Source organism: Narcine bancroftii, chromosome 8 (assembly GCF_036971445.1).
Source record: "Narcine bancroftii isolate sNarBan1 chromosome 8, sNarBan1.hap1, whole genome shotgun sequence".
NCBI lineage: Eukaryota > Metazoa > Chordata > Chondrichthyes > Torpediniformes > Narcinidae > Narcine > Narcine bancroftii.
In genome coordinates this window covers 66,605,943-66,633,771 of record NC_091476.1, presented here as the reverse complement: position 1 = coordinate 66,633,771, position 27,829 = coordinate 66,605,943, and the positions used below count along the sequence as shown (strand labels likewise).

The following is a 27,829-nucleotide window of genomic DNA, read 5'->3' as shown; positions in this document are numbered from 1 at the left end:
TTCTGTGTGCCCGATGGAGATGTGGGGGGGGGGGGGGGGCTGGTAGTCATGGTGGGGGCTGGCTGATGGAGGACCTCAGTTTTCTTCAGGCTGACTTCCAAGCCAAACATTTTGCAGCCAATCACAGTGGTGAATATGGTGTTTTACCATATTCCGACGTGTTTTATATTAAAACATGCCAATATAGTTTTATTCGCCATGAGAGATCGGCTGGACCAAAATTAACATGAAACATTTTCAAGTTTATACAGTGAAACCTCATTATAATGCGATTCATTAATCCGCGGAATCACTTATAGCGCGGGTGTCTGTGGACCCCAAAGATTGATTTTAGGATGCCAGGCTAACAGTGGCTAACAGCCACAAACTCAAAAATGGACTCATGACGGGCGGGGAGACCGGCAGCGCGAGTCGGGCAGTGCGACTGGAAGGGGGTGGATACGGCAGCGCAATTCGGGTGGGCTTAAATTATGTTTTCCTGCTTCCTGAATCATGACATGCATCTGTTCCGCGACTCGGCTGTAACGCGGTATGAAATCTTGGACCCCAACTACTGCGTTCTAACGAGGTTTCACAGTATTTGCACAAGCATTCAGTGCACCAAGACTTTTGTCACAGGAAAGAAATGGGCCCAACATATTTGCGCACACTGACAACAATGAGAGGAAGCATTGGTTGTAATGAACAAACGGCCAAGGGAGTTATGGTGATGCTCCAGTCCAAAGGATCTGCCCCGGAGCCGCCGTGTCGAGGCAACCACGAAGAAGGCTCGCTCGACTTTGCGAGGAGTTTTAGGAGATGCGGTCGGAGACCCTCGAAAGCCCCCCGCAGGTGAGCCGCGGAGGGCATTCTGGACGCTGCATCACCGCCTGGCGTCAACGCTCAGGGCAGGACGCGGGGACGGGACTCTGCGGGCACCAGACTTCACTCCAGCGGGGATGTGAGACGGTGCCTTAAAGAAAAGCAGCCTCCATCCTTAAGGACTACCCCACCCCACCGTCACTCTGCTACCAAAAATGGGTGCAGGGGTCCGAAGACGGGCACGAGAACAGCGTCTTCCCCTCCGCCATCGGGTTCCCGAATGACAGATGAGCCAAAGACACGGCCTCACTTTGACCTTTGGTAGGCTATTTGTATTTATAGTTGTGAGGAGGTTGGTTTTAATATTTCCACCGTGATGCTGCCGCTAAACCACAGATTTTGTGACTTGTTCATGATAATAAATTCTGATGCAATGATGAATTATTTCCCAATCAGCATCCTACCTGCAGTCCATTTCAATAGCATAGGAGCTCTGTACTGTTGAAGCCTTGAACACAGGGGGCTGCAGCGGAACCAAGGGATCGGCACAGGCGAAGAAAGGTTCCGGCCGGGGACCGCTATCGGGATGGGACCTGCGGCTGGACGGCCGGGCAGACGGCGGTTACCGTGACAACGCGGCTGTCCCGGCGGCCGGGGGGACGGTAATGAGGGGGCGTAGATGTCGGTGCGGGGGGTGGTGATGGAGCTCTTCACTGCGGGGGGTTCGGTGAGGGAGCTCCTCATTGTGTGAGGGCGGTGAGGGAGCTTCCCTTTCCTCGGAGCGGGAGGAGTGGTGAGGGAGCTCCTCATTGAGTAAGCGGCGGTGAGGGAGACTCACATTGTGTGAGGGAACTCATCGCTGCGGGAAGGGGTGGTGAGGGAGCTCCACTGCGGGAGGGCCGGTAGGGGAGCTCCTCGCCGTGGGAAGGGCAGTGTGGAGGGAGGGCCATGAGAGAGGTAGCATCGTGGGAGGGGCGGTGAGGAGGAGGGAGCGGTAAGGAGGGAGAAGCAGCGAGGATCAAACGCTGTGGGTGGGGGGGAGGGGGGGAGGAACGGATAGTAGGAAGTGCCGTGGGAGGGGCGTTAAGGAGGGAGGAATATGGGAGGGGAGGGGCGGTAAGGAGGCAGGAACAGGGTAGGGGAGGTGCAGTGAGGGGAAGGGGGGGGGGCGGTGAGGAGGGAGTGCTCTCTGTCACAGTTGCATGACTCCGGTATGGTACATTTTTATTCAATGTAATTGAGGCAGTTTTTTCTGGTCCAGTTTGTTGGAAACTTGCCATGTTTTACAATTTAAAAAAAAATTAGACATTGCTTCACGATAATAGGCTCTTCGGCCCACAAGCCCATGCTGCCCTAATACCCCACTTTACCTACAACCCCCAATATGTTTTTGAACAGTGGGAGGAAACCGGAGCACTCAGAGAAAACCCACATAGACACGGGGTGAATGTACAAACTCCTTACGGATGGTGCAGGATTTGAATCCGCTGTTGCCATAATGGAGTTGCGTAACCATGCCGCCTGCTGTTCTCCATGATCAGGTGTACCATCAACCCTCGATCCCTTGCGGACACACTGATTGCTGAAGGGATGAGTTATCCTCGAGGAAAATAAATAAGGCCAGCGTCAAAATCGCTGCCACTGAAATGACCTCCTGCTGGCATGGGATCTGGGGAGTCGAGGGGGGGGGCGACCTACAATAATGGCGGTGGGCCCACTCCTGGCCCACTTGCACCGATTCTATTTGCCCTCATTCCCATTGACGCCCACGCCCCCCCCCCCCAAGATTCTACTCTCCACACGCACACCAAGTGCCGAATTTGCCCACTGACCTGTGTGGGCGGGACCCATCATTGCAGAGAGAACTGAGCACAGAGAGTACTAGAGGTCAGGTACCATTGACCACCAAAGTGGCTTAGATATTGTATGACCAACAAAGTGGCTTAGATATTGTATGACCAACAAAGTGGCTTAGATATTGTATGACCAACAAAGTGGCTTAGATATTGTATGACCAACAAAGTGGCTTAGATATTGTATGACCAACAAAGTGGCTTAGATATTGTATGACCAACCCTGGTCTCTGTTCATTCCACGAAGGGTTTCCTTTCTCTCAATTCCTCCGTCTCCGTTTCCACTGTCCCCAGGATGAGGACGTCCATGCCAGATCATCAGAGATGTCCTCCTCCTTCAAACCACGTGGCTTTCCTTCGACCACCATCAACTTGGCCCTCATCCACACATCCTCTATTACCTGGCTTCCTCAACCCCTACCCACAACAAAGGCAGGATTCCCCTCACCCTCTCCTACCACCCCAACAGCCTCCGCATTCAACACATCTGCTTCTGCCATTTTCATCACCAGACCCCTATTCCCCCTCTCCACCTTCCGCAGGAACTGCTCCCGCTGTGACTCCCTCATCCACCCATTGTCCCCTGGGCACCCAATCCCTGTGACCCCAGGGTATGCTCCACTTGTACCTGCCCCTCCTCCCTCAGCTCCGTTCAGGGCCCCAAACAGTCCTTCCACGTGAAGCAACCTTTCTCTTGTGAATCTGCTGCATCTGGTGCTGTCGTTGTGGTCTCCTCTACATTGGGGAGACCGGACGCAGACCAGGAAATCGCATTGTGGAGCACCTTGGCTCTGTTCACTGCAATAGCGTGGATCTCCCAGTGGCTGCCCATTTCAGCTCCCCACCCCATTCCCTCGCTGACGAGTTCGTCCCTGGTCTCGTGCACTGCCAGACTGAGACCACCTGCAAAATGGAGAAGAAACCCTTCATCTTTCGTCTGGGCATCCTCCAACCAGATGGCATTAATATTGACTTCTCCCATTTCTGTTAAAAGCCCCCTCCTTCTTCCCCCTTTCACGCTTCTCTCTTCCCTCTTTCTCTCTCCCACCCCCCTCTCTCTATTTTCACACAGGCATAATCAATTCTCACCTCTCCTTTTATCATATTCAATTCACACATTTTGTGGGTTTGGACTCTTTCCCCATGCCAGTCTCCAGTCTTTATTTTGACACCTTCCTGTTCTTTGCTTCTTCCTTGAAGAGGGGCTCAGGCCTGAAACGTCAGGAATATATTTTTACCTCCTACAGGCGCTGCGAGACCGGCCAAGGTCCTCCAGCATTTTTGTGTATTTTTACTACAATCACAGTGGCTGCACACTACCGTGTTTCACCCTGATCTTTGCTTCCCTCCTTGCAGTTGTGATCCTATGGTTCGCCCTGCTCTCCAATGACTTGAGCCGCCTGTGGCGATCGTGGAGAGGTGTTCGCCGAGCATGGAGTACGGGAGGGAGGAAATGTATCCCGCCTGCCCCAACCCGCTCTTCCTGCAGTGGCTGGTGGAGTGGCGAGACATAGCAGCGGAGAGGCAGCACAAGTCCCAGATCGTTTACGAGAAGGTTGGCCAGCGGTTCGTGAACTTGTCGGGGGGGTAGGGGGGGGCGGTTGGGCAGTGTCTGATGTAACTGCTTTGTCACCCCCTCCCCTATGCTGATTGGGGGGGGGGGTTGACTGGTGTGGCCTTGGGTAATAAGATAAAATGGGAATGAATGGCAAGGGTGTTTGTTAAATTTATATATAGATATATAGCCAGAAAGAGGCCATTTCGGGCCCACGAGTCCATGCTGCCCAATTTACACCCCATTAACCTATACCCCCCGGGTATGTTTCAAACCATGGGAGGAAACCAGAGCCCTCAGGGAAAACCTACGCAGACACGGGCAGAATGTAGAAACTCCTTATAGACAGAGCGGGATTCAAATCCCGGTTGCTGGCGCTGTAATGGCAGCATGACGCTAACCGTGCTGCCCATTAGTGTGGGATGGAATGGGTATGCATTGGGGTGGGAAAGAACAGGTGTGGGTCAGGGCAGGCATGCGTCAGGGTGGGTCAAAACGGGCATGCATCGGGGCAGGATGAAATGGTCGTTCATCAAGTAGCAATTCAGGGGGCGTTAGACTGGTCAGGATTTTAAGGGGGGGGTTGTTATTTTGGGTGGGATATTAAGGGGTGCGTTAGACTGAATGGGACATTAAGGGGTTGCATTAGACCAGGTGGGATGATAAGGGGGGGGTGGTGTTAGACTGAGTGGGATATGAAGGGGGGAGCATTAGACTGGGCGGGATTTTAAGGGGGGCATTGGACTAGGCGAGATATTAAGGGGGGGGGTCGTTAGACTGGGTGGGATGTTAAAGGAGGGGGGCATTAGACTGGATGGGATGTTAAAAGGGGGGTGTTAGACTTGGTGGGGTGTTAAGAGGAGGGGGCATTAGACTGGATGGGATGTTAAGGGGAGGGGGCATTAGACTGGATGGGATGTTAAGGGGAGGGGGCATTAGACTGGATGGGGTGTTAAGGGGAGGGGGCATTAGACTGGATGGGATGTTAAGGGGAGGGGGCATTAGACTGGATGGGATGTTAAGGGGGGGCGCGATAGACTGAGTGGGATGTTAAGGGGCAGGGGGCATTAGACTGGATGGGATGTTAAGGGGGCGGGTTAGACTGAATGGGATGTTGGGGGCGGGGGCCATTAGACTGGGCAGGATTTTGGGGAGAGCGTTAGACTGGGTGGGATGTTAAGGGGTAGGGGGGTTAGACTGAGTGGGATGTTATGGAGCAGTGGGCATTAGACTGGGCAGGATTTTAGGGGGGCATTAGACTGGGTGGGATGTTAAGGGGCTGGGGGTGTATTAGACTGGGTGGATGTTGGGGGGATGTTAGATTGGGTGGGATATTAAGAGGAGAGTGTTAGACTGAGTGGGATTTTGGGTAGGGGAAGCATAAGACTAGGTGGGATATTCAAAGAGTGGGTAGTGTTTGATTCACTGGGTCCCGTGTATAACGAACACTGCATGCGATGCCTTGCCACTGTGCTGCGACAGTTCAGGATTGCGGTTGAACAGATGGGATTGTCTTGTATCTGTGACCTGTATTTGGTGCACCTGCCGAAGAGCTTGATGGACAGCCATGGAGTGCGGAATCGGGAGATCCTGCTTTGCCGGGAGAACACTAGCTCTCTTGTCAGCTGCAGGGAAGGGATGGCCGACCATCGTGTGGGCTGACTAGTGGTTTGTGCTTGTCCGGAGTGTAGGCCATCCGGTCCCTGACTATGTACCCACTGCCACTGCGGAACGGGGGAGAGGCGAGAATTCTCTACGGCTTCGGGGATGGAATCTGTAATCGCTTGGACGAGAAGCTTTCAGAATATTATACTGAGCATGGTGAGTGTAAGGGCTCTGAACTAGCAGCAACAAAGGGAAGGGAGGTGGAGGGTAGGGTTGGGAGGTGAAGCACATGCTTGTCAAAGAGGTGTAGGATCCATGGCTTAACATTCCAGCACTGTACAAACCCTTCAGCCCACAATGGCGCTCCACAACAACCTAACCCTTCCCTCCTTCATGCCCATAACCCTCCATATTTCTTGCATCCATGTGCCTGTTGAAGAGAGTCTTAAATATCCTGGTTGAACCTGTCTTCACCACCACCCCTAGCATTCCAGGGACCCACTACTCTCGGTTGGGGGGCTGGGGGAAACCTTGCCCCTAAACTTTCCTCCCCTCACCTTAATCTGATATCCACTGGTGTTTGGTATTGTCGCTCCGAGAAAAGGGTGCTGGCTGTCACCCATGGGGTCACAAGGAGAGCATGCAAACTCCACGTGCGCGCGCGCACACAAACACACACACACACACACACACACACACCCTCCCCGATGAGCACATACACGCAGTCACAGACATATATACGCACATGCACACAAGCTTATTGAGACATGTACAGAGAAGCACACATGCAGAGGGAGACATACACACTCATGCAGACACTTGCCCACACAACTATGGAGACACATGCGCACATACATACAGAAGCCCATACTGATGCGCTCACAGACACGTACACAAACAGAGGCAGAGGTGGGGATCAAACTGTGGTCTCTAGAGCTGCACGGTGGTCTCTCCACCCACTGCACCACTCTGTCCCCTTCACCTGGAGGTTTCTTCCACTTCACAGGGTGACGGCTAAAGGGGTCACTGTAATTTTACCCACATTGTGTGGATGGGGATGGGGGGGGAGGGGTTGGACAGGTTCAGCGGGGAATGGGACTGCTCTGTGAGCCAGCAAGGACTTGTTGGGCCGAGCGGCCAGGGAGCACTTTGGAAATCATTACGGGAGCAGCCGGCAAAACTGGTCATTGTGCTGCCAGGGCCCATGGTCTCTCAGTGAAGGGTTGACGTCCTCTTGATTGCAGGTCGAGCCGCACCCATTCACCACCCATGCATCCCCGTGAGCGTCCCACTGGCCGGCTGGAACAACGCGCCCGGCACCAGGTCACCAGCGAAGGCAACAGGCCGCCGGGCTACCGAGAGCCTACCCGCAGAAGAAGAGGACGGAGCTGGTTGGAGACAGTCACCATCGGTGCGTACCACACGGCCGGGTATTTTGGGGAGAGGGCATGTCCTGTCCCACTGCTGCGGTATGGTTGTGGGGGAGGGGGCCATGGTTTGGGTGACCCCCTGTGACCAGGGACCTCACTTTCCCAGAGAGGGCTTGCTCATTCAGGCCCACAATGGCTCACGTCCCTCCCTATTCCCCACCCCATACCTCTCATTGCCTTCACCACCCTCCTCCCTAGTATCCAGCATCAATGAGGATTGGTGGATGCCAGATACAAGTGTATTTTGTTGTTGATGGAGATTGTGTGTTGCATGGATTGGTGAACTGACCGCTGTGGGGGTTAATTTTAATCTTCCATATTTTTTACCCATTTATTTTCTGCATTTTTTTTCCGCCGGTTGCTTGAATTCTGGATAACAGGCATTTTATCAACTTTAATCAGCTGTAAGGCAAAAAAAGGAGTTGCCATGAGCATTGCCCGGCGCCCCCAACAATAGGAGAGAGAAAGAAGCAAAAAGAGAGTCCCTTCAGAGATGCCGAGTGTCTCTGGATTCGCCCCCAGTGCGTCCCGCAGCCACGCAGTCTCCTGTTTGATCTGTCGGCAGCCCAAGCTCCAGATCCGAACCTCCGACACGACCAGGAAGCCTTCAGCCCCCGAGGCCATTTGGGGGCCCTTCTTGCCCTTGGCTCCACCTCTCTCCGATGCCTGCTTCCCATGAGCAGATCCACAGCAGCCTGTGTGGGTCCTTCAGCTGCTGCGCCCCCTCGCTGATCCGCTGCCGTGGTCACTGTCCTGTTGGGTCACCTTTCAACAGGGTAGGGGTGGGGTGGGGTCTTCTCCCTGTTTCTGGTTTGCTCCGCTGCTCCCCAGAGTCCGCAACCCCTCGTGGACACCGACTTTCATGGTTGCAGGATTTTTAAAAAAAATGCCGTCAACCCTTTTTACAGGCTGTTGAATTTAATGCAGATATTAAAGTGACACCACTTTTTGGGAATTGTGTATCTGTATTCCCAGATCACTGTTCTACTGCACCCCTCAGTGCCCAACCATTCACTGCGTATGCCCTTTCTTAGTTTGTCCTTCCAAAATGCAACACCTCACCTTTGTCTGAATTAAACTCTGTCCGCCATTTTCCAGCCCATTTTACCAGCTGGTCCAAATCCCTCTGCAAGCTTTGAAAGTCGTCTTCACTGTCCACAGCACCTCCAATCTTATTGTCACCTGCAAACTTGCTGATTCAATTGACCACGTTATCGTCCAGATCAATTATATAGACAAACAACAATGGTCCCAGCACCGACCCCTGAGGCAACACCACTAGTCACAGGCCTCCAGCCCGAGAAGCCATCATCCACCAGTACTCTCTGGCTTCTCCTGTCAAATCCAGTTCTCTACTTCACCATGAATACCGAGCATTTGAAACTTCCTTTTTTTTTAATTTTTTTATTTTTCACACTATAAACCACATTGATCAAGATACATACATTTTTCTTTTCAAATATATACAGCGTCGTTTTCTCCCCCACCTCCCTCTTCCCATCCCACCCACCCTACCTCCCCTCCCATTCATTTAAAGTACAGAATCTAAGGTACATTAAACCCATCAAACAATGTTGTCACTCAATAAAAATAAACAAGAAATTCCACTGAGTGTATCTCCTTCTGTCATTTGAGGTGGTAGATGTCCTCGGTAGGTTTTGTCTATTGTGTTTCATGCATGGCTCCCATATTTGTTCAAATATTGTAATATTATTTCTTAAATTATATGTTATTTTTTCTAATGGAATACATTTATTCATTTCTATATACCATTATTGTATTCTCAAGTTATCTTCTAATTTCCAGGCTGACATAATACATTTTTTTGCTACAGCTAGGGCTATCCTAACAAATCTTTTTTGTGCACCATCCAAATCAAGTCCAAATTCTTTGTTTTTTATGTTACTTAGGAAGAAGATCTCTGGGTTTTTTGGTATATTGCTTTCTGTGATTTTATTTAATATCTGGTTTAGATCTTCCCAAAATTTTTTCACTTTCTCACATGTCCAGATTGCATGAATTGTTCCCATTTCCTTTTTACAGCGAAAACATCTGTCAGATACTGTTGGGTCCCATTTATTTAACTTTTGAGGTGTAATGTATAGCCTGTGTATCCAGTTATATTGTATCATACGTAACCTCGTGTTTATTGTATTTGTCATAGTTCCAGAGCATAACTTCTCCCATGTTTCCTTCTTTATCTTTATGTTTAAATCTTGTTCCCATTTTTGTTTAGTTTTACCATTTGTTTCCTCATTCTCCTTTTCTTGTAGTTTAATATACATATTTGTTATAAATTTTTTGATTATCATTGTGTCTGTAATCACATATTTAAAACTACTTCCCTCTGGAAACCTCAGACTGCTTCCCAATTTGTCCTTCAAGTAGGATTTCAGTTGGTAGTATGCCAACACTGTATCTTGAGTTATGTTATATTTATCTTTCATTTGTTCAAAGGATAATAATCTATTTCCTGAAAAGCAATTTTCTATTCTATTGATCCCTTTTTTCTCCCATTCTCTAAAGGAAAGGTTATCTCTTGTAAAAGGGATTAGCTGATTTTGCGTCAGTATTAGTTTTGGTAATTGGTAATTTGTTTTATTCCTTTCTACATGAATCTTCTTCCAAATATTGAGCAGATGATGTAATACTGGAGAATTCCTATGTTGTACCAATTTTTCATCCCATTTATATAATATATGTTCAGGTATCTTCTCCCTTATTTTATCTAGTTCTAATCTAGTCCAATCTGGCTTTTCCCTTGTTTGATAAAAATCTGATAGGTATCTTAATTGTGCGGCTCTATAATAATTTTTAAAATTTGGCAGTTGTAAGCCTCCTTGTTTATACCATTCTGTTAATTTATCTAATGCTATCCTCGGTTTCCCCCCTTTCCATAAAAATTTCCTTATTATTTTCTTTAACTCCTTGAAGAATTTCTCTGTCAAGTGTATAGGCAATGCCTGAAATAGGTATAATATCCTTGGGAAAATGTTCATTTTAATACAGTTTATCCTTCCTATTAGTGTTAATGGTAAATCTTTCCAATGCTCTAAATCGCCCTGTAATTTTTTTATTAGTGGATAATAATTGAGTTTATATAGATGGCCGAGATTTTTATTGTATTCCTAGATATCTTATTGCTTGCATTTGCCATCTGAATGGTGATTCCTCCTTAAATTTTGAGAAATCCGCATTATTCATTGGCATTGCTTCACTTTTATTTACGTTATTCTTGTAACCCGACACTTCTACATATTCCTTCAATTTCTTATATAATTCTTTTATTGATAGTTCTAGTTCTGTTAAGTATGCTATCACATAATCCGCAAATAAACTGATTTTATATTCCTTGTCTTTTATTTTTATCCCTTTTATATTATTTTCTGTTCTTATCAATTCTGCTATTGGTTCTATAGCTAACGCGAACAATAAGGGTGATAGTGGGCATCTCTGCCTTGTTGATCTGCTTAAGTTAAATTGCTTTGATATATATCCATTTACTGTCACTTTCGCCAATGGCCCCTTATATAATGCTTTAATCCAATTAAAATACTTCTCTGGTAAACTGAATTTTTGCAATACTTTGAATAAATAATTCCATTCTACTCTGTCAAAGGCCTTCTCTGCGTCTAAAGCAACTGCTACTGTTGGCGCTTTATTCCCTTCTACTGCATGAATTAAGTTAATAAATTTACAAATATTGTCTGTTGTGCGTCTTTTTTTAATAAATCCAGTTTAGTCTAGATTTACCATTTTAGGTACATAATCTGCTAATCTGTTTGCTAATAGTTTAGCTATTATCTTATAATCTGTGTTTAGTAATGATATTGGTCTATATGACGCTGGTGCGAGTGGATCTTTCCCTTGCTTTAGTATTACTGTAATTATTGCTGTTTTACATGAATCTGGTAAGCTTTGTGTTTTGTCAATCTGGTTGATTACTTCCAGGAGGGGAGGAATTAATAAATCTTTAAATGTTTTATAGAATTCTATTGGGAATCCATCCTCTCCTGGTTTTTTATTATTTGGTAATTTTTTTATTATCTCTTGTATTTCTACTATTTCAAATGGTTCTGTTAATTTATTTTGTTCCTCTATTTGTAATTTTGGTAGTTCAATTTTAGTTAAAAATTCATCTATTTTGCCTTCTTTTCCTTCGTTTTCAGTTTGGTATAATTGTTCATAGAATTCTCTAAAGTTTTCATTGATCTCCGTTGGATTATATGTGATTTGTTTGTCTTTTTTCCTTGATGCCAATACCATTTTCTTAGCTTGTTCTGTCTTAAGCTGCCATGCTAGAATTTTGTGCGTTTTTTTCCCCTAGTTCATAATATTTCTGTTTTGTCTTCATTATGTTCTTCTCCACCTTATATGTTTGTAGTGTTTCATATTTTATTTTTTTATCTGCCAATTCTCTTCTTTTAGTTGTATGTTCCTTCATTGCTAATTCTTTTTCTATATTTACTATTTCCCTTTCCAACTGCTCTGTTTCCTGATTATAGTCCTTCTTCATCTTGGTTACATAACTTATTATTTGCCCTCTAATGAACGCTTTCATTGCATCCCATAGTATAAACTTATATTTCACTGATTCCGTATTTATTTCAAAATACATTTTAATTGTCTTTCAATTAATTCTCTAAAATCCTGCATTTTAAGTAGCATGGAGTTTAATCTCCATCTATACATTCTTGGAGGGATGTCCTCTAACTCTATTGTCAATATCAAGGGTGAATGGTCCGATAATATTCTAGCTTTATATTCTGTTTTTCTTACTCTATCTTGCATACGAGCTGATAACAGAAATAGGTCTATTCTTGAGTATGTTTTATGTCTACCCGAATAATATGAATATTCCTTTTCCTTTGGGTGTTGTTTCCTCCATATATCCAAAAGTTGCATTTCTTGCATCGATTTAATTATAAATTTGGTTACTTTGTTCTTTCTGTTGATTTTTTTCCCGGTTTTGTCCATATTTGAATCCAAATTAAGGTTGAAATCCCCTCCTATTAATATGTTCCCTTGCATATCTGCTATCTTCAAAAAAATATCTTGCATAAACTTTTGATCTTCTTCGTTAGGTGAATATACATTGAGTAGATTCCAAAACTCCGAATATATCTGACATTTTATCATTACATATCTCCCTGCTGGATCTATTATTTCCTCTTCTATTTTAATTGGTACATTTTTACTGATTAATATAGCTACTCCTCTTGCTTTTGAATTATACGACGCTGCTGTTACATGTCCTACCCAATCTCTCTTTAATTTCTTGTGCTCCAATTCAGTTAAATGTGTTTCTTGCACAAAAGCTATATCAATTTTTTCTTTTTTCAGTAAATTTAGCAGTTTCTTCCTTTTGATTTGGTTATGTATTCCGTTAATATTTAAAGTCATATAGTTCAGTATAGCCATTTCATACTTTGTTTATCTTCCCTTTCCGTTTCTCCATCATCACCTTTCCTTCTTATCCATTTCTGCTTTCTTGTTTTGAACACTTTATAAGACAACATTTCTAAAACATCAAACATTTTCCTTATTCTCCTATTTAAAACTTCTTTAACCCCATTCTCCCCTCCCCCTCCTGAGTTGCCCTTTCTCCCTTGTCGGGCAACCACATCTCCCCTCTCCATTTGGATTTGCGAATTCACTCGCAAACGTCAACTGATTTTGCAGTGACCGTAACTCCTCCCTACCCAGCCCCTCCGGAAAAGATTTCAATTTTCATATGTAACAAAGGTCATTCTTTTAATTTCCTCCTTATTCCCTCCTTTCCTTCCCTTATTAATTCTTATCTATACTCTATATATTTTCCTCTAAATACGGATACATTCATGTATATACACACATCTATATATATATATATATATATATATATAGATGTGTGTATGTGTGTGTGTATATATATATATATATACACACACATACATATACCCATATACACACATACATATAGTTCGTGGTCATTTTTACTTTCATTACATGTCTTCATCTCTCTGCTTGTTTTGTAGTTGTTCTGCAAATTTTCGTGCCTCCTCCGGATCCGAGAATAGTCTGTTTTGTTGCCCTGGAATAACTAATTTAAGTACCGCTGGGTACTTAACATAAATTTATATCCTTTTTTCCATAAGATCGTTTTTGCTGTATTGAACTCCTTCCTCTTCTTCAGGAGTTCAAAACTTATGTCTGGATAGAAAAAAAATTTTTGACCTTTGTATTCCAGTGGCTTTTTGTCTTCTCTTATTTTCTTCATTGCTTTCTCCAATATATTTTCTCTTCTTGTATATCTTAAGAATTTTACTAAAATGGATCTTGGTTTTTGCTGCGGTTGTGGTTTCGGGGCTAATGTTCTATGTGCCCTCTCTATTTCCATTTATTCCTGTAATTCTGCTCTTCCTAGGACCCTGGGGATCCAATCTTTTATAAATTCTCTCATATTCTTGCCTTCTTCATCTTCCTTAAAGCCCACTATCTTTATATTATTTCTTCTATTATAGTTTTCCATTATATCTATCTTCTGAGCTAACAGCTCATGTGCCTCTTTAACTTTTTTATTAGATTCTTCTAATTTCTCTTTTAAGTCCTCTACTTCCATTTCTACGATTATTTCTCGTTTTTCCAAATTATCCACTCTTTTTCCTATCTCTGATGTGGCCATTTACATTTTATTCATTTTTTCTTCTGCATTCTTAATTCTTCTTTTTATCTCATCAAATTCTTGTAATTGCCATTCTTTCACTGATTCCATATATTCTTTAAAAAAAGATACATCCATTGTCTTGCCTTTCTCTTCTTCTTCCACTTCTTTCTGTTCTTCTTCTTCTTCTTCCTCTGGATTGACCATCTGTTGTTTCCTTGTTTTCTTTTTACCCTCTTCTTTCTTGTTGTCGTTATTGTCTGTGTTCTGCACCTGTTGCTGTGCTGCAGGTGTCTCTCTCAGCTGTTGAGATCGACTCCGCAGCTGTTCCCCCCTCCCGTCAGTGTGTTTTTTTTCATGCGCATCGTGCATGCGCAATTACCATTCTTTTACTGATTCCATACATTCTTTAAAAATATATATATCCATTGTCTTGCCTTTCCCTTCTTCTTCCATTCCTCTATGTTCTTCTTCTTCTTCCTCTGTGTTGGTCATCTGTTGTTTCCTTTTTATCTTTTTGCTCTCTTCTTTCTTGTTCTTGTTGTTTTCTATGTTCTCTTCCTGTTGTTGTGTTGTAGCTGTCATTCTCAGCTGTGGAGATCGACTCCTCAGCTGGTCCCCCCTCCCGTCAGTGTTTTTTTTTGTCATGCGCGGTTGCACACTTTTACTTGGCTCTGCGAGCCATTTTTGTAGTCCGAGCACGGGACTTCAACTGACCTTAGGGAGCGGGCTTCTATCTCCACGGCGGGCCTCCTCGGACAGGTAAGGCCTTCACCTTCTTCTTCCGACGTTCTTTCTTCTTCTCTTCTTCCCGTTGCTTTCGACTTTTCTTTCTTCGCTGCCATTTTCTTCCCACCTTTACTTTCACTTTATTTTAATTTTTATGTTTGTGCCTTTGTGTTTTCTGTGTTTTTTTTAAACTTTTCCGGAGAGGGCTGCAGTTCCCCGACCGGCCATTACTCCATCACATGACTCCTGCCATTTGAACCTTCCTGATTAACAACTCATGCAGGACCTTGTCTAAAGTCCATGGAGACAACATCCCCAGGCTTTTCTCCCTGCCCGCTAACCCACTCTGTCCCACGTTGCAGAAGAGGAGACGCCAGGAGAACCGGGAGGAGCAGGACTATAAGCCTCAGAAGCGATCCGGTGGTTACGCCCTCCTGCTGACCTTCTACCGAGAAGCCAAGGCAAGTGATGGGGTGCCCCACTCTATCCACTGACTGGTGCCCGCGGTCGGCGAGGCGGGTCCTGCCGCCAGCTGCCCTCTCCATCCCAACCCTCTTTCTCTTGCAGAAGCCAGGATACCGGGGTTTCATGACCAAGAGCGAACTGCAGAGGAAAGCTCAGCCTCTCTGCAGAATCTCCTTCACACACGTGAGTCGCCTTGACTTCCCCGGCCCTCTTCCCGGCATGACTGCGCTCTCTCCCACCCGCTGGTGAAACGCGTTGCCCTTTGAACCCCCCCCCCAGGCTACAGGACAAAAGGAGACGCCACCCCTCCTGCAGCCTCAGGGGACACGAGGAGATGGGGCAAACGGTCAGACCACAGGCCGACCAGCTGCTGGGTTAACTAGTCCTGGCAACACTGCATGTTCCAGCTTGTTAGCTATTTTTTTTTTTTTAAACAGTTTAAAGCAAGTTATCGGTACAATGCTTGGTCATCAATCAGCGCTCTAATCCAGAAGGACCTCGTGATAAAGACTGGGTTTCCCGCCAGGTAGGTCAAGTTAAGGCATCACAGATCCTCTGCAGGTCCAACGCTTGCTACTTTTGTCCACTTTAGATTGTAACGCTCTGCCCTCCATTAGATTCCGGTCCAACAAAATGTTCATGTTTAGTCCCCTCCACAACCACGATAATGATCCAGGAATTCATTGCTCCAGTTTCAGCCCCTGGCATATCTTGGGATTGGCGACCACAGTTAGCCACCACATTGTTTCAGGTTTTCTCTCCATCTCTTTTCCTTCCTCTCCTCTCTTTGTTGCTTTTGTTCCTTCTGCCTACTCCTCTCCTCATCCTTGTTCTCCTCTTTATCCCTGTTCCCCCTCTCCTCGCCCCCATTGTCCCCTCTCCTCGCCCCCTTTTCCACCCCTCTCCTCACCACCTTTGTCCCCATCTCCCCGCCCCTTCACCCCTCTCCTTGCCCCTTCACCCCCTCTCCTCGCCCCTTCACCCCCTCTCCTCGCCCCTTCACCCCCTCTCCTCGCCCCTTCACGCCCTCTCCTCGCCCCTTCACCCCCTCTCCTCGCCCCTTCACCCCCCTCTCCTCGCCCCTTCACGCCCCTCTCCTCGCCCCCTCTCCCCGCCCCTTCACCCCCCTCTCCCTGCCCCCTTCGTCCCCTCTCCATGTCCACTTTGGCCCCTCCCTTTGCCCCCCTCTCCCTGCCTCCTCTCCTCACTCTCTTGCCCCCTTCCCCTCCCCCTCTCGTCCCCTTTAATAATTCCCCCTACCCCCCACCCCGGCATTCCTGTTGCCTGCTAATAGTTAATCCTCAGGTGACCTTGTGTTGCCCTGGTAACAGTCTGGGAATGTTTAATCAAGTGCAAGCCTAATTCTGTAAAAAGTAACAAAGGAGCTTTTTCTCCGACCCCATCCATAAAGAGCTCCTGCCAAGAAGTGAAATCAGGTCAGTGAGGGAGCAGGCGGAGGGCTGGGAGTTTTCCCGTTTACTCAAAGCTGCAAGCACCCCGCTGCCAGTCATTCTCGCCCATGTTCCCCAGCTGAGAAGTCTGACCTCCAGTGAGAGGAGAGGTTTATTGTCATATACACGAGTACCGTGTGCAGATGCACTGGAATTCTTGCTTGCTGGAGCCACACTACTAACTACAATGGTACACAAAGTCAACGACCACAATACAGGTGTTCCCTGACTTATGATGATCCGAGGAGTCACGTGATGGAGTAGTGGCCGGTCAGGGAATTCCAGCCCTCTCCGGAAAAGTTGAAAAAAAAAACGCACAAAACACAAAGGTACAAGAATAAAAATTAAAACAAAGTAAAAGTAAAGGTGAGAAGAAAATGGCAGCGAAGAGAGAAAAGTCGAAAGCAACGGGAAGAAGAGAAGATGAAAGAACGTCGGAAGAAGAAGGTGAAGGCCTTACCTGTCCGAGTTCAGGACTACAAAAATGGCTCGCGGAGCCGAGTAAAAGTGCGCAACCGCGCACTTTCATGCGATGCGCATGAAAAAAAACACACTGACGGGAGGGGGAAACAGCTGCGGAGTCGATCTCCACAGCTGAGAGTGACACCTGCAGCACAGCAGCAGGTGCAGAACACAGACAATAACGACAACAAGAAAGAAGAGGGTAAAAAGAAAACAAGGAAACAACAGATGGTCAATCCAGAGGAAGAAGAAGAAGAAGAACAGAAAAAAATGGAAGAAGAAGAGAAAGGCAAGACAATGGATGTATCTTTTTTTAAAGAATATATGGAATCAGTGAAAGAATGGCAATTACAAGAATTTGATGAGATAAAAAGAAGAATTAAGAATGCAGAAGAAAAAAAATGAATAAAATAGAAATGGTCATATCAGAGATAGGAAAAAGAGTGGATAATGTGGAAGAACGAGAAATAATTGTAGAAATGGAAGAAGAGGACTTAAAAGAGAAATTAGAAGAATCTAATAAAAAAGTTAAAGAGGCACATGAGCTGTTAGCTCAGAAGATAGATATAATGGAAAACTATAATAGAAGAAATAATATAAAGATAGTGGGCCTTAAGGAAGATGAAGAAGGCAAGAATATGAGAGAATTTATAAAAGATTGGATCCCCCAGGGTCCTAGGAAGACCAGAATTACAGGAAGAAATGGAAATAGAGAGGGGACATAGAACACTAGCCCCGAAACCACAACCGCAGCAAAAACTTATGATGATCCAAGTCACAGTTTTTCAAAGTTATTTACATTCATGTAATACAGGTGTCATTGATTTTTCCAATAAGCATTGATAATTCCTCTTAGGTGAATTCTTTGTAGCGTCCTTGGTCAAGCACTTCTTTTAGTTCACTCGGAAAGTTTGCAGGGACTGATAAAGGGCTGTCGGGAGAGCAGGGCAGTGGGATCAGTGTGGGGACTGATACAGTGCTGTCAGGAGCGACAGGGGCAGTGGGATCAGTGTGGGGACTGACACAGCGCTGTCAGGTGAGAGCAGGGCAGTGGGATCAGTGTGGTGACTGACACTGCAATGTCGGGAGAGAGCAGGGCAGTGGGATCAGTGTGGGGACTGATACAGTGCTGTCAGGAGCGACAGGGGCAGTGGGATCAGTGTGGGGACTGACACAGCGCTGTCAGGTGAGAGCAGGGCAGTGGGATCAGTGTGGTGACTGACACTGCAATGTCGGGAGAGAGCGGGGCAATGGGATCAGAGTGGGGACTGATACAGTGCTGTCGGATGAGCGTGAGGCAGTAGGATCAGTGTGGGGACTGACACAGCACTGTCGGGAGAGACCAGGGCAGGACTGTCGGTGTTATACAAGGTATACCTGTATTCTTTTTCAACTTGCGATATTTTTTGACCTACGATAGGTTTGTCGAAATGTAACCTCATGGTAAGTTGAGGAGCACCTGTATGCCAGAGAGCAAAAGAGGTAAAAAAAAAATAGCTATAAGATAATGTAGAGGTGGATAGATCATACTAAGTATTTTGTGGCAAATGAAGAGTTAGATACAGACCCGAAACGTAAACTCCCTAATGCGAACACTGGATCTCATTTTATAAAGAAAGTGCTGTAGTTTAGGATGAGGTAGTAAGCCGAGGTTCAAGAACCTGAGAGCTGTTGGAAAAACCTGTTCTTGAACTTGGAAGTAGTGGTCTTTGGGCATCTGCACCTCCTGACTGAAGGTAGCGGTGAGAAGAGGTTGAGACCAGGCTGAGGAGGGTATTTATGGCATTGGCTGCCTTTTCAAGACATTGCCTCACACCGAAATATACAGTGGACAGGAGGTTGGTGCCCGCAATGGACTTTGAGATATGCCAATTTCTTCATTCCTTGGCACTTGAGTTTCCAAACAAGGCCATGATGCAGCTCGTGCAATCTTTGTGGAGTTTGCACATTTCCCCTTGTAACTGGATGGGTTTTCCTGAGAGGCTCCAGCTTCTGCTCACGTCCAAAACCAATCCAACAATCTGAAAACTTGTTTAAATAACCTCACTCCCATAGTTGTCACTAGAATTCTCCATTCCTCACACCACTCCGACTCCCTCACCACCTCCCCTCCCGTTCTCTACATACCCCCTCCATCCCCCCAGTCTCTTCCAATCCCCATCCATCCCCACCCCCTCTCCATCCCCTCTCCCTCTCTACCTATCCCCCTCCATCCACACTTCCTCTCCATCCCCCTCCATCTCCCATGCCCCTCTCTACCTAGTTATCTCTCCTTCTCTCCGCTGCCCTTCCCCTGCCCTTTTCCTCCCTTCTTCCTCCTTCACCCCCACCCCTTCCTCCTCCTCCACCCCTTCCTCCTCCTCCACCCCTTCCTCCTCCTCCACCCCTTCCTCCTCCTCCACCCCTTCCTCCTCCTCCACCCCTTCCTCCTCCTCCACCCCTTCCTCCTCCTCCACCCCTTCCTCCTCCTCCACCCCTTCCTGCTCCTCCACCCCTTCCTCCTCCTCCACCCCTTCCTCCTCCACCCCTTCCTCCTCCTCCACCCCTTCCTCCTCCTCCACCCCTTCCTCCTCCTCCACCCCTCCCTCCTCCTCCACCCCTCCCTCCCTTCCTCCACCCCTCCCCTTCCTCCTCATCTTCCACCCCTCCCTTCCTCCTCCTCTATCCCCTATCTTCCTCCTGCTCCACCACCCTCTCCCTTCCTCCACCTCCACCCTCCCTCCTCCTCCTCCTCACACTCCTACACCCCCCTCTCCTCCTCCACCATCCCTCCCTCCTCCATCCCCTCCCTTCCTCCTCCTCCACCCCATCGATTCCTCCTCCTCCACCCCATGGCTTCCTCCTCCTCCACCTCATCCATTCCTCCTCCTCCAACCCCTTCCCCTCCTACTTCACCACCACCCTTCCTCCTCCACCACCCCATCCCTTCCTCCTCCTCCATACCCTCCCTTCCTCCTCCACCCCATCCCCCTCTCCTCCTCCATCCCATCCCTCCCTCCTACTTCACCCCCTCCACTCCTTCACCCACTCCCTTCCTCCTTCACCACCTCCTTTGCTCCTCCTCCTCCACCCCTCTCTCCCCTCCACCACTCCCTCCCCCTCCTCCACCACTCCCTCCCCCTCCTCCACCACTCCCTCCCCCTCCTCCACCACTCCCTCCCCCTCCTCCACCACTCCCTCCCCCTCCTCCACCACTCCCTCCCCCTCCTCCACCACTCCCTCCCCCTCCTCCACCACTCCCTCCCCCTCCTCCACCACTCCCTCCCCCTCCTCCACCACTCTCTCCCCCTCCTCCACCACTCCCTCCCCCTCCTCCACCTCTCCCTCCCCCTCCTCCACCACTCCCTCCCCCTCCTCCACCACTCCCTCCCCCTCCTCCACCACTCCCTCCCCCTCCTCCACCACTCCCTCCCCCTCCTCCATCACTCCCTCCCCCTCCTCCACCACTCCCTCCCCCTCCTCCACCACTCCCTCCCCCTCCTCCAACACTCCCTCCCCCTCCTCCAACACTCCCTCCCCCTCCTCCAACACTCCCTCCCCCTCCTCCACCACTCCCTCCCCTCCTCCACCACTCCCTCCCCCTCCTCCACCACTCCCTTCCCCTCCTCCACCACCCCCTCCTCCACCACCCCCTCCCCCTCCCTCCTCCTTCCCCCTCCCTCCTCCTTCCCCCTCCCTCCTCCTTCCCCCTCCCTCCTCCTTCCCCCTCCCTCCTCCTTCCCCCTCCCTCCTCCTTCCCCCTCCCTCCTCCTTCCCCCTCCCTCCTCCTTCCCCCTCCCTCCTCCTTCCCCCTCCCTCCTCCTTCCCCCTCCCTCCTCCTTCCCCTCCCTCCTCCTTCCCCCTCCCTCCTCCTTCCCCCTCCCTCCTCCTTCCCCCTCCCTCCTCCTTCCCCCTCCCTCCTCCTCCCCCTCCTCCTTCTCCTCCCCTCCCTTCCTCCTTCACCCCCTCCCTCCTTCACCCCCTCCCTCCCTCCTTCACCCCCTCCCTTCCTCCTTCACCCCCTCCCTTCCTCCTTCACCCCCTCCCTTCCTCCTTCACCCCCTCCCTTCCTCCTTCACCCCCTCCCTTCCTCCTTCACCCCCTCCCTTCCTCCTTCACCCCCTCCTTTCCTCCTTCACCCCCTCCCTCCTTCACCCCCTCCCTTCCTCCTTCACCCCCTTCCTCCTTCACCCCCTTCCTCCTTCACCCCTCCCTCCTTCACCCCCTCCCTCCTTCACCCCCTCCCTTTCTCCTTCACCCCTCCCTTCCTCCTCCTTCACTCCCTCCCTTCCTCCTCCTTCACTCCCTCCCTTCCTCCTCCTTCACTCCCTCCCTTCCTCCTCCTTCACTCCCTCCCTTCCTCCTCCTCCACCCCCTCCCTTCCTCCTCCTTCTCTGACCTGATAAAGCTTGTCTCTTACCCCTCCTTCCTCCCCGACCTGACCAAAGTTTCTCTTTCTCCCCCCACCCCCCCCCCCCCACTGACCTGACCGAGGTTGCCTTTTTCCACCACTCCCCCCCCCCCCCCAGGTTCACACTGACCGAGAAGGGTCTGAGACTGGGCGAGAAGCTCGACGCAGAGCACCGGGAGGATGAGCGGGGAGGTGCTGTGGATGCCCCCGTGGTAGAGCTTGTTGAGGAAGAGCTGGAGGAACAGCCCCCACCCACCCCAACTGCGATGTAAGCACCAAGAAGCAGGAGCAGCCATCACTGCCACAGGGCAGGAGCCAATCTGGAGCTGTTCGGGGCCTCGTTCTCGAACGAAGGAAGCGCTGGGATCGGGGAGGAGGATCGGGTGAATGGCGAGTTGTGGTCAATTTGCGTCTGGATCTGGAAGGGCTCGGTGAAGTTGGGGGGGAACGCGGGGAACTCGCTTTTCATGATTTCAGTTCTCCTCTCTTTCCCCCCCCCCCACCTACACCCAGCAGATCCCCCGTCCAACTGGCGGCTATCTACAGCAGACCTGGAGAAGGACCCACAGATGTGTCCACAGTCACCTCTCTGGTAGAGAGTCGGCACACGCAGATCCGGCAGCCTGCCTTCACCCACATCCCTGAATTCACCCTCCGCCCCGGAGACTTCGATGTGATCCTGTGCATCGACTTCATCGAGACCACGGCGTACGTCAGAGATGTGGAACCCTCCACCCCTCCATCCTTGTCCATCACCCTCCCTCCCAGCCTGTAAAACCAATATCCTCGCTCCCACCCTGGACCCCTCCCTCCTTGCTCCCGGCCTGGGACCCCTCACTCCCAACTTGCAGCCCTCCATTTTTGTCCCCTCACATGGACCCCTCCATTGTCACGCCCACCTTTGGACCCCTCCCTCCTCATTCCCACCCTGGGACCCCCTCCCTCCTTACCCACCCTGCATTCCTTGTTTCCAGCCTGGACCCCTTCCTCCTCACTCCCAGCCTGAAACCCAACCTCTCCCACCTCCCCCTTCTCCCACTACCTCTGCCTCACTTGCTCTTTCCCCTCCCTGTTCCATCCCCTCTCTACCTCTCTTCTCTCTCTTCCCATTTTCCCTCTCCACACCTCTGTTTCCCCCATCTACTCCATCTCCCCTCCGTATCTCCTCATTTTTCCTCTCCCCATCTCTGCTTCCCCATCATCTCCCCCTCCCTCTCTGTCTTCCCTCCCCATTCCCCCTTCTCTCCTATCCACATCTGCCCACCCCTCTGTCTCCCCTCTATTTCCCCCCCCCCCCAATTTCTCCCCCACCCCAATCTCCACCACTGACTGTTGGTCCTCTGCCCTTCAGGGGAGCGAGCCACCGGAAACGGGAATTGGTAATGGAACTACGAAGAAATAAAGTAAACTTTGATGTGCGCAAGCTGCACGTCGGCGACTTCCTGTGGGTGGCTCGAGAGAGGGTGCAGCCCCTTCCAGGTATCATACACTGACATTTGACGGATATACGGATAGGATGGGTTTGGAGGCTAGGGGTCAAACACAGGCAGATCAGACCAGTGTGGGTAGGGACATGGATTGGACGGGGGCTGAGAGGGATACAGGCCAAACGCAGGCAGGTCATACACTGACATTTGACGGATATACGGATAGGATGGGTTTGGAGGCTAGGGGTCAAACACTGGCAGGTGGGACCAGTATGGGTGGGGATATTTGGACGGATAGTAAAAAGTCAAAAATAATGGAGGAACTCAGCAAGTCACCCAGCGTCCAAAGGAGATATTTTTTAAACAAAAATAGATGACTCATAATAAATTATTTACAAAAAGAAAATCATTAAAAGCCTCTTCCCACCCTTAGTTTCCTCTCCAAACATTTCCATCATTGGACATTCATTTCGATTTACACTGTTACCATCCCTGTGGCACCTTATTGTTTCTCCCCCCTCCGTTGGTCGCTTTGGTCTCAGTGCCCAGTAACGGGAGGACTCTAGATTGTGGTCCTTCCCCACAGCGCCCTCGTGTTGGCCACACCAAGCCTCAGTGCGTCCTCCTCCAGCATTTCCTCACCCACATCTCCAGTTGCTGAAAGACTAAGTCGATCATCTTCCAACAGTTCCGGATGTCCCCAGGAACACCCCACAGACCTGTCACGCTGCCGCTGGGGACAAACCGTGACAAGACTCCTCCCCCCACACCCCCGCATCCTTCTCTGCACACTCTTAGGGAATCTACATTCAGCAAAGAGGCAGGCGACAGTCTCCACTCCACCGTAGTCATCTCGGGGACGACGTGCGAGGTAGGCGATGTTCCAGTTGTGCAGGAAGGATCTAACCGAGAAGGCTCATCTCACTGCTGGCAAGGCCAAGTCCTGGTGTTCGTTTGTGAGCACTGGTGAGGCAATCCGCCAGATGGACAGTCTCCTCAGGGTACCACCCCACTGGGTCCATCAACCCCTCGTCTCCCAGCATCTATAGTTCCGTGCTGACCAATGCCTGATGGCCTTGTGGCCAAAGCTATGGGTCTGGAAAAACCTTTCCTCGAAGATAGGTAGCATGGCAAAATCCGGCTGGCTGGGCCATTGTGCGGCAATAGGGCCAGGAGCCCCATCCCTGGAAGCATTTGGGAGGGGTAGAACTTCAGCCCTCGTACTTCAGTTACACGTGCAGCCTGACGCAGCCACACACGATGGTGCTTGTTCCACCCCCCCGCCACTGCTGATTGGCGAACATAACCAGCGTTTCGCGCCTGAGCCCTTCCTCAAAGTGTGAGAAAAAGGCAGGGATGCTGCCATAATGAAAGGGCAGGGGGAGGAGCCCAGGCCAACAGGCAAAAGACTGTGGGTGGATATGGATGGGAGGTGAGAATTGATTGGGGGAGTGGGTGGCCCTGTGAAGGCAGAGGTGGAGAGAGGGATAGAACCACAGAACATTGGAGCACAGAAACAGGCCCCTTTGGCCCTTCTAGTTTGTGCCGAACCAGATAGGGAGAGAGAGAGAGAGCTAGAGGAAAGGCAACATAGGGATCGAGGAAGAGGGAGAGCCTTTTTATTAAGGCCTCTGATGTCGGAATAAGGCATGAAACATCGGCGATCATGTCTCTCCATCCGCCACCATCTCTGACTTGTCATTGTTGCCTCCCCCCTCCCTCCCCCGTTTTCCTTCGGCGAAGGTTCTGTCTTTGAGCTGAGACCATAGTCGAAGTTGAGTTCGTGATTAGACAAATACTGACGCGGTTTCCCGTCGCCTCCTTCAGCGGCAGGGTCCGCACTGGCTATTGATCCGCAGATTCATTCACAACCATAAATTCCAATTTGTAGAATCGGCTTGTAAAACCCAGCCACCATCTGCAATCCATGGCTTCCCTGACTGGGAGACGAAATGGGTGCGATCCCTTGCCCAAGGGTGACCTGTAGGTTATTGGATGGAAGGAGCATCTTACATCTCGTTCTGCTGAGCAATCACACAGCCCCGACACCAAGGTGGATAGGACGGGTTGAAAGGGATACGGGCCCAACACAGGCTGGAGGGATTCCTCTGGGTGGGATGTTTGGACGGATACATGGATAGAATTTAGATAGATATGGGCCAACGACAGGCAGGTGGGACCAGCGTGGGGTGGGTTATTTGGATGAAAACATAGAGAGGATGGGTTTAGAGGGATCTGGGCCAATCCCAGGCAGATGGGACCAGTGTGGTTGGGATGTCTGAGTCGGCACAGGCAGTTGGGGCCAAAGGGGCTTTTTCCACACCGCATAGTGTTGTCGTGACTGATCTGACCGTGAACTCCGCCGCACCAGCCCGCCCATTGCCCTGAATTGTCTGCCTTGCAAACCGGCCGATTGAATATCCCGGTACTCTGTGCCCCTCCCTGCTGGGTGGTTTTCACCACCCTCTGCCCTATGTCGTCTGGGCAGGGCAGCCTAACAAATCCCGGGCCCGCGAGGTAGTCCTGGATTATGTGGTGGAGAGGAAGAGGATGGACGATCTGTGTGGCAGCATCGTGGATGGCCGCTTCCGGGAGCAGAAGGTGCGGAGGGGTCATCCTCACGATGGTGGGGGGAGGGGGGCTGGGGATTATCTGTCATCACCACGGAGGGGGTGTGTCATCACCATGGTGGGGGGAGGGTCCGTCATCGCCTCAGGGAGGGGGAGTGGGAGGGTCCATCATTGCATGGTGGGGAGGGGAGGGTCCTTTATTGCCATGGGGGCAGAGGGTGTCTGTCACCACCTGGGGGTGGGGGGCAGTGGTAGAACTCTGTTCATAACCAGGTACCAACATGTCTCTCAGTGTCACTAACTGGGGATGTATTACAAACCCACTGCAGTTTGTGTGTGTGTTTGTGAACCTGTGTACATGTGTATGTCTGTATGTGTCTCTCTGAATCTGTGTGCACATGTATGTGTCTGTCTCAGCGAATTTTGTGTGCGTGTGTGTGCTTGTACAAGTGTGAGTGTATGTGTGAGACCATGGATGCCTGCCACTGTGTGTGTGTGTGTGTGTGTGTGTGTGTGTCTATGGGTGGGCCTGGGTGCATGTGAGTTGCCTGAATGTACTGACACTCGTTTGAAAACACCCGTTCCCATCAGCTCCCCCAGTTCCTATCCCTAACTCACTGAGGGACAATTAACCCACTGGCCAGCACCTCTATGGGATGGGAGAGAAACACGGTTACAGAGAATGTACACTTGTGTGCTTGCACATAGACGCACACATGCACACGCAGGTGTAGAGGCAGACCACACACACACAAGCCCTCACCCAGCTGCCTGCCTCTGCAGTTCCGAATGAAGCGCTGTGGCCTGCGGAATCGCATCTACCTGGTCGAGGATTGCAGCTTCGTCAAACACCTGAGCCTCCCCGAGAGCACGCTGCAACAGGCCATCGTCAACACCCAGGTACCAGCGCTCCAGGAATAGAGAGGAGAGCGGGGAAGGGGAAGGAAAAGCAGTGAGGATGGGTGGGGGGGGAGGAGGGAGGGGAAAGAGTTGAGACCAAGGGGGATTGAGGGGGAGTTTTCTCCATCTCCCTCCCCCTCCCTCATCCCCTCCATCTCTCTCTCCCCCTCCCTCATCCCCAACTCTCCCCCTCCATCCCCATCCCATCCCTCTCTCCCGCTCTGTCCCCACTCCCTCTCTCTCCCCTGCCCCCTCACACTCTACTGACCTTTTATCACACGGACGTTGCCTGACCTGCGGAGTCCCTCCACTGGCTTGTTGCTGGTTTGAGATTGCAGGGCCCACCCTTCCTGTGTTCCTCCTCCCTCCCTCCCCGAGTTCAAACCAACCATCACCTACATACCTGCATGCATTACCAGCCCCTCTCTTGTTTTGCGGAGAGTGTCAACCCGTGGCCTGCAGTTGCTGGATCTTGGGTTGGTGGGTCCTGACCTGTCCTCTGCACGTTGTTCCCACAAGGTTGTGGATGGATTCTTCGTCAAGCGGACGAAGGATGTGAAGGAATCAGCTGCCTACCTCACCATCATGACCAGATACCTGCAGAATTTGTATCTGGTAGGTGTTGCAGTTGTCACCTTGGGCTACAGAGGGTCGATCAGCCAGGAATGTGACACTTCCAGCACAGGGGGAGGCTATAATCTGTGTGTGCCCACAGATACAAGGAAAACACACGCACGCGCTCATATAAACAATCGAAGCACCCAGGAACGCACGTGCCCACACCCAGAAACACACGCATCCACAAACATGCAGATGCATACACATAAGTGCAAAAATCCATACTCAAAAATGTCCACACGAAAAACACATGCACACACAGGTACAAAAATGCATGGACACCCAGGCACATGCACACACAGGTGATGTGGGGCAAGAGCTAGAGCTCAGCCCCACAAGCCCCTGCCTGGTGTCACGCCAAGGGTCTAGGGTCGGACAGCGGAGAGGTCAAGGGATGAGAGGCGGGAGGTTTCAGGGGCTGCACAGAGGGGTGGGTGCTCCAGGAGGGCGGGAATAGGGGATGCGTGGCTGCCAAGAGGAGTGAGTAACAGCGCCCGTCCCATCCTCTCTAGCACAAGACCCTGGTGAGCTGCAGGAAGGAGGAACAAGCGGCCTGCAGCAGGGAGCAGTCAGACACCAACACCTGTGTGCTGCTCACCTTCAGTGACTTCAACGAAGGGGCCATGAAGAACAGGGTGAGTGGGCGGGAGGGAGGGAGGGACCCCTCCCCTTTCCCTGTCCCTGCCAGCAACTCCCATCTTCCCACACGAACCTGCCATTGGTTACGTGCGAATCGCCCGGGGAGAGTGTAGGGCCTTTTCCTTTAAACCAAGCCAAGTTGAGGTCAGTTGGAGAAAATGAACCCCCTCACCACCTCTCCCCAACCTCGTGAACTGCCTCCAAAGCCAACATCCTTCCTCAAGCAAGGAGTCCAAAACTGCACACAGTACTCCAGATGCAGCCTCACCAGGACCTCGTACAGTTTCAGCA

The 27,829-nt window shown here is 49.9% G+C and overlaps 1 protein-coding gene across 7 annotated transcripts in view; it reads left to right on the top strand.

Moving 5' to 3' along the window:
• The first annotated feature begins 552 nt into the window (after positions 1-552).
• Positions 553-27,829, top strand: part of mus81 (MUS81 structure-specific endonuclease subunit) — a 36,794-nt gene continuing 9,517 nt past the window's right edge. The window contains exons 1-14 of one of the 7 annotated variants that reach the window (XM_069893928.1): positions 553-1,122; positions 4,011-4,209; positions 5,901-6,030; positions 7,059-7,225; positions 14,979-15,077; positions 15,184-15,264; positions 15,519-15,607; positions 21,503-21,652; positions 21,898-22,092; positions 22,736-22,863; positions 25,300-25,412; positions 26,165-26,281; positions 26,801-26,896; positions 27,412-27,534. In XM_069893928.1, coding sequence (XP_069750029.1) covers positions 4,087-4,209; positions 5,901-6,030; positions 7,059-7,225; positions 14,979-15,077; positions 15,184-15,264; positions 15,519-15,607; positions 21,503-21,652; positions 21,898-22,092; positions 22,736-22,863; positions 25,300-25,412; positions 26,165-26,281; positions 26,801-26,896; positions 27,412-27,534 — 1,611 coding nt within the window. In that variant the 5' untranslated portion in view covers positions 553-1,122; positions 4,011-4,086. Of the gene's footprint in view, positions 1,123-1,295; positions 1,464-1,491; positions 1,625-4,010; positions 4,210-5,900; positions 6,031-7,058; positions 7,226-14,978; positions 15,078-15,183; positions 15,265-15,518; positions 15,608-21,502; positions 21,653-21,897; positions 22,093-22,735; positions 22,864-25,299; positions 25,413-26,164; positions 26,282-26,800; positions 26,897-27,411; positions 27,535-27,829 lie in introns of those variants that run through there. The other 6 variants (XM_069893925.1, XM_069893930.1, XM_069893926.1 and 3 more) reach the window with 6 other exon arrangements.